Below are 6,000 nucleotides of genomic sequence, written 5' to 3'. Positions count from 1 at the left end.
CCGGGGCATTGAAAATGGGTCATGGATGGGTGTTCCAGTATGACAATGGCCCAAAAAACTCGGCCAAGGCAACAAAGGAGTGGCTCAACAAGAAGCACATTAGGGTCTTGAAATGGCCTAACAAGTCTCCAGACCTTAATCCCATAGAAAATATATAGAGGGAGTTGAAGGTTCGAGTTACTAAACGTTAGCCTTTAAACCTAATGACTTGGAGAGGATCTGCAAAGAGGACTAGGACCAAATCCCTTCTGAGATGTGAGCAAACCTGGTGGCCAACTACAAGAAATGTTTGACCTCTGTGATTGCCAACAAGGGTTTCTCCACCAACTACAAAGTCATGTTTTGCAAAGGGGTCAAATATTTATTTCACTCATTAAAATGTAAATCAATTTATAACTTTTTTTAAATGCGTTTTTTTGGATATTTTTTTTTTTTTGCTTTCTGTCTCTCACTGTTAAAATAAACCTACCATTAACATTATAGACTGATCGTTTCTTGTCAGTGGGCAAATGTACAAAATCAGCAGGGGATCAAATACTTTTTTCCCTCACTGTATATTCTCCTATAAAACACAGCCTATTTCCAATACTTTTAATAAGCCAGTAAGGATACATTCCACATCCACCACCGTGATATGGAATTCCATCCATGTATGTGTCCTATCTAGATATTTATAGCAGTAGATATGCACATGAAAAGTCCTCTTGAATAATGATGAACAACTGATTGACCAGTTTAGATTCAGGTTCACATCCATGCATTGCTACATACTATGTGTCTCTGGACACAGTGTCAGGATATGTGATTGGCTGGTGCTTATATAAGGCAGCAAAATATTATAGCTGTGTTAATTTAAGAGCCACTGGAGAGCTTTCCAAGGTTCTAGCAGAGGGAGAACCTCCGGGAATTGATGTTCATTTTGGTAACGCCAATAAGTTTCAGAGGAGTAGAGAGGCCAAAAGAGGACATCATGGGAAAGTCACAGAGCAGATCCGATAGCTCATCCCTCTCTTCCAGTTCATAGGTGGCATCATTCAACATTCTCCGATGAAGGTGACACGTCTGCTCGATCTTTAGCTTGTTGATTTCGCTTCGCAGCCTCATGAGCTGCCTGGCCAACTGCTGGTCCTGGAGACGCATTTCTGTCTAAAATACAAGACAACAAAATTAATCTTGAATAAAAGCAAGCAGAAGACTCTGAGAAAGGACACAAAACATGATCAAGGGCCAGCAACAAATGACCCTTGTCTTTAAAGCAACCCTGACCATGTTATCTGCAAAAACAAGAAGTTAGCAGATCACGGGACTTCTGGCAAATCAACAGGAATTATTAGTACTTGCAGTTTTTTAAAGAGACAAAATGTGGGGAAACGCATGTATTGAGGAGATATACAAAATATATTTTTTCTGTACAAATGCTTTAACAGTGTGTTGCCACCGTAGACTGGTGATCAAGCTTTACCGCTCAACTGCAGTGAAGACGTGGAGAAAAAGAGTAATCAGGGACCTGGCTATGTTGGGAGGCACAACCACATATGCTGTACACACATATATACTGTATATTTATATATATATATATATATATATATATATACAGTTTATGTAAAGTGAAGACATATTGCAGCACAAACTTTGTTACATATATCTCAAAGTTGACAAATGTTTTGAGCTGACTGACAGTTCTTCATCAGGCCAAAAAGAAACATGTACATAATGTATATAATATGAACAGTTTATTTATTAAACTAGCCAACTAGAAATTGGATCATTTTCAAATTGAACTACTACTTCAGAATTAACGAGTACTACCTGTAAAAAAAATAATATAATATTGATGAAGATGGTTATATAACAGCAATGAAAAGAATCAATCTAAAAAAACGATTTCCTTACATAGTTACATAGTTAGTGAGATTGAAAAAAGATAGCAATCCATTCAGTTCATCCCTTAATTAGTAGGTGTATAAGTGTTTATGTCAATAGTACATTGTATACCCCTGTATGTTGTAGTCGTTAAGGTGCCCATCTAAGTGTTTTTTGACAGTATAGAACCCTTTACGCAATTTATGGTTAAACTGCTTTTCTTCTAATTTTAGCAAATGGCCACGAGTCCTTGGCTCGTTTCCACTGAGGGGAACGGTTTGGTACAGTACGCTATTTTTGCAGTTTCCATTGTGAATGGTACCCTAATTCCGAACCGTACTGTACCACTTTTTTGTGACCCTTTCGTTGGGGTACCAAGCACATTAGTACCATACCAAAAGGGTGGAGCTACACTCTGCAGAACTTTGATTGGTTGACAGAGAATTGTCTATCACAGCTTTCCTGCCACACCACGCCTATCATGAAAGGGTAATATTGGCAGTGGAAACACAAGGTGTACCGTTCCGAACCGTACCGTACTGAACCGAACCATACCGTACGACTTATATTCCATTTAGCTGAAAAGTTTGTTCCCTATGCTAGGGTCACCAGTTCGGTATTTGTACATTGATATCATATCACCTCTCAAGCGTCTCTTCTCCAGAGAGAATAGGTTCAATGCTTGTAGTCCTTCCTCATAGCTTACATCCTCCAGTCCCTTTATTAGGTTTGTTGCCCTTCTCTGGATTCTCTCCAGTTCCAGCACATCCTTCCTGGGAACCATTGATACTCTGTATGTATGAGTTTCTATTTAGTTTGTATTTGATGATAAAATGTAACAAATTTATTTACTTCATTAAAGCGGCTCTTCAGTAATTTTTTTTATCTTTCCACCTATTAAATCCTCTGCCCTTGTTGTTTTAACTTTTGATAGTAAAACATTTTTTTTCTACCAGTAAATACCTTATACAGCCCACTTCCTCTTTCTTGTCTGGTCAATAGCCCTAGGCTAATGACATCATTCACAGCTCTTTCTCTCCCTCTCATGAGAGTTTGCCAGCAAGGGTGGTGGAATGAGTCATAGGAGAGCTAATGAGAGCTGCAGAGCTGGAGGGGGGTTGGATGAAAATGGAGAAAATGTATCATTTTAAGAGAAAAATAAATTGATTTTAAATTTTACGGCATCAACACATCTCAAAAAAGTTGGGACAAGGCCATGTTTACCACTGTGTGGCATCCCCTCTTCATTTTATAACAGTCTGCAAATGTCTGGGGACTGTGGAGACAAGTTGCCCAAGTTTAGGAATAGGAATGTTGTCCCATTCTTGTCTAATACAGGTTTTTAGTTGCTCAACTGTCTTAGGTCTTCTTTGTTGCATCTTCCTCTTTATGATGCGCCAAATTTTTCTATGGGTGAAAGATCTGGACTGCAAGCTGACCATTTCAGTACCCAGATCCTTCTTCTACGCAGCCATGATGTTGTAATTGATGCAGTATGTGGTCTGGCATTGTCATGTTGGAAAATGCAAGGTCTTCCCCGAAAGAGACGACGTCTGGATGGGAGCATATGTTGTTCTAGAACTTGGATAGACCTTTCAGCATTGATGGTGCCTTTCCAGATGTGTAAGCTGCCCATGCCACACGCACTCATGCAACCCCATACCATCAGAGATGCAGGCTTCTGAACTGAGAGCTAATAAAAACTTGGGTTGTCCTTGTCCTCTTTAGTCCGGATGAAATGGCGTCCCAGTTTTCCAAAAAGAACTTTAAATTTTGATTCGTCTGACCACAGAACAGATTTCCACTTTGCCACAGTCCCTTTTAAATGAGCCTTGGCCCAGAGAAAACGCCTGCGCTTCTGGATCATGTTTAGATTTGGCTTCTTTTTTGGCCTATAGAGTTTTAGCTGACAATGGCGAATGGCACGGTGGATTGTGTTCACTGAAATGTTTTCTGGAAGTATTCCTGAGCCCATGTTGTGATTTCCATTACAGTAGCATTCCTGTATGTGATGCAGTGCCGTCTAAGGGCCCGAAGATCACGGGCATCCAGTATGTTTTTCCGGCCTTGACCCTTACGCACAGAGATTGTTCCAGATTCTCTGAATCTTTGGATAATATTATGCACTGTAGATGATGATAACTTCAAACTCTTTGCAATTTTCTCTGAGAAACTCCTTTCTGATATTGCTCCACTATTTTTCACCGCAGCATTGGAGGAATTGGTGATCCTCTGCCCATCTTGACTTCTGAGGGACACTGCCACTCTGAGAGGCTCTTTTTATACCCAATCATGTTGCCAATTGACCTAATAAGTTGCAAATTGGTCCTCCAGCTGTTCCTTATATGTACATTTAACTTTTCCGGCCTCTTATTGCTACCTGTCCCAACTTTTTTGGAATGTGTAGCTCTCATGAAATCCAAAATGAGCCAATATTTGGCATAACATTTCAAAATGTCTCACTTTCAACATTTGATATGTTATCTATACTATATTGTGAATAAAATATACGTTTATGAGATTTGTAAATTAGTCCATTCCTTTTTTACTCACAATTTGTAGTGTCCCAACTTTTTTTGGAATTGGGTTTGTACTATCCAGACAAATCTGGTAAGAAGTGGTCTTCATGGAAGAATTGTGGCCAAAAAGCAATACCTGGAGACAAGGCTAAGAAACTCAACTATGCAAAAAGAATAAAATAAAATAATAAGAACTGGGGGGCAGAAAAATAGCAGCAGGTGCTCTGGACTGATGAGTCAAATTGTGAAATATTTGGCTTTAGCAGAAGGCAGTTTGTTTACGAAGGGCTGGAGGGTGGTACAATAATAATGTCTGCAGGCAACACGGAAGAATGGTGGAGGCTCTTTGCAAATTTGGGGCTGCATTTTTGCAAATGGAGTTGGAGATTTGGTCAGGATCAATGGTGTCCTCAATGCTGATACTTATACATTATGCCATACCATCTAGTGAGGAGTCTGATTGGCTCCAAATTTATTCTGCAGCAAGACAGCAACCATAAACATATAGTCAATGTCTTTAAGAACTATCTTCAGCATATATAGGAACAAGTAGTCCTGGAAGTCATGGTTTGGCCCCCACAGAGCCCTAATCTCAACGTCATGGATCATCATACATATCAATCATGCCATACCATCAGGGAGGCGTGTGATCGGCCCAAAATGTTTTTTCTGCAGCGAGACAATGGCCCCAACCATACAGCCAATCTCATTAAGAACTATCTTCAGTGTAAGGAAGAACAAGGAGTCCTGGAAGTAATGGTTTGGCCCCCACAGAGCCTTGATCTCAACATCATTTAGTCTGTCTGGGATTACATGAAAAGACAGATGGATTTGCGGCAGTCTACATCCACAGAAGATCTGTGGTTAGTTCTCCAATATATCTGGAACAACCTACCTGTAAAGGTGTACCTAGAAGAATTGATGATGTTTTAAAGGTAAAGGATGGTCACACCAAATATTGATCTGATTTGGATTTCTCTTCTGTTCATTTAATTTCCATTTTGTTAATTGATGAAAATAAACTATTATCACTTTTAATTCAGAAAGCATTTTTCATTGAAAGCATTTTTTTCATACCTGCCAAAAACATTTGCACATTACTGTGTATATAATCAAACAACTATGTCTGAAGTTCGGCTTTTCTCTAAATGAACAATATTCTCATGCCTTAGGTTGAATTGCAATTTTTAGGGTGGCGTTTTAAGTGGAAGATAATCCTTTCCCTGGCCTGTACCCAGACATTCCCTATTTGAACAGAAGATGTGACAGTTCCATTCTTTGTGCAAAGGTCTGACTTGTGTTGCAAAGACCTCTCTTGGATCATCTAGACTCTGACATCAGATGCTGTTTTTTCTAAGAGATAGCAGAGAGCAGATTGCTGGATCCCCATCAATACAACAAACGTCTGGAAAACCTTGCCAAGAAAGAAGAGCAAGGGAGGCAGCTGCACATAGAGTGCTCTGTTCACAAACTGACAGTGCAATTCATTTACGGAGGAAAATACAGCCCTGACATTGCTAAATAATAACGGGGCACCTGTATTAAGAGTGCCTTTATCTGCTGTAACTCCAGAGCAAAAGTAAAACCATTCACTACATTGCTAAAGCTATGCCAGAAT

The 6,000-nt window shown here is 39.6% G+C and overlaps 1 protein-coding gene across 1 annotated transcript in view; it reads right to left on the bottom strand.

Annotated features, from left to right (window-relative positions):
- Positions 1 to 559: 559 nt before the first annotated feature.
- FAM167A (family with sequence similarity 167 member A) overlaps positions 560 to 6,000 on the bottom strand; it is a 106,854-nt gene continuing 101,413 nt past the window's right edge. Inside the window, exon 3 of the mRNA XM_082249657.1 lies at positions 560 to 1,146. Within this exon, the coding sequence (XP_082105783.1) occupies positions 883 to 1,146 (264 nt within the window). The 3' untranslated portion in view covers positions 560 to 882. The remainder of the gene's footprint in view (positions 1,147 to 6,000) is intronic.

Source organism: Pelophylax lessonae, assembly GCF_965119305.1.
Source record: "Pelophylax lessonae genome assembly, chromosome: 3".
Lineage (NCBI taxonomy): Eukaryota > Metazoa > Chordata > Amphibia > Anura > Ranidae > Pelophylax > Pelophylax lessonae.
The sequence above is the reverse complement of the archived record's forward strand: the minus strand, read 5'-3'. Positions and strand labels throughout refer to the sequence as shown.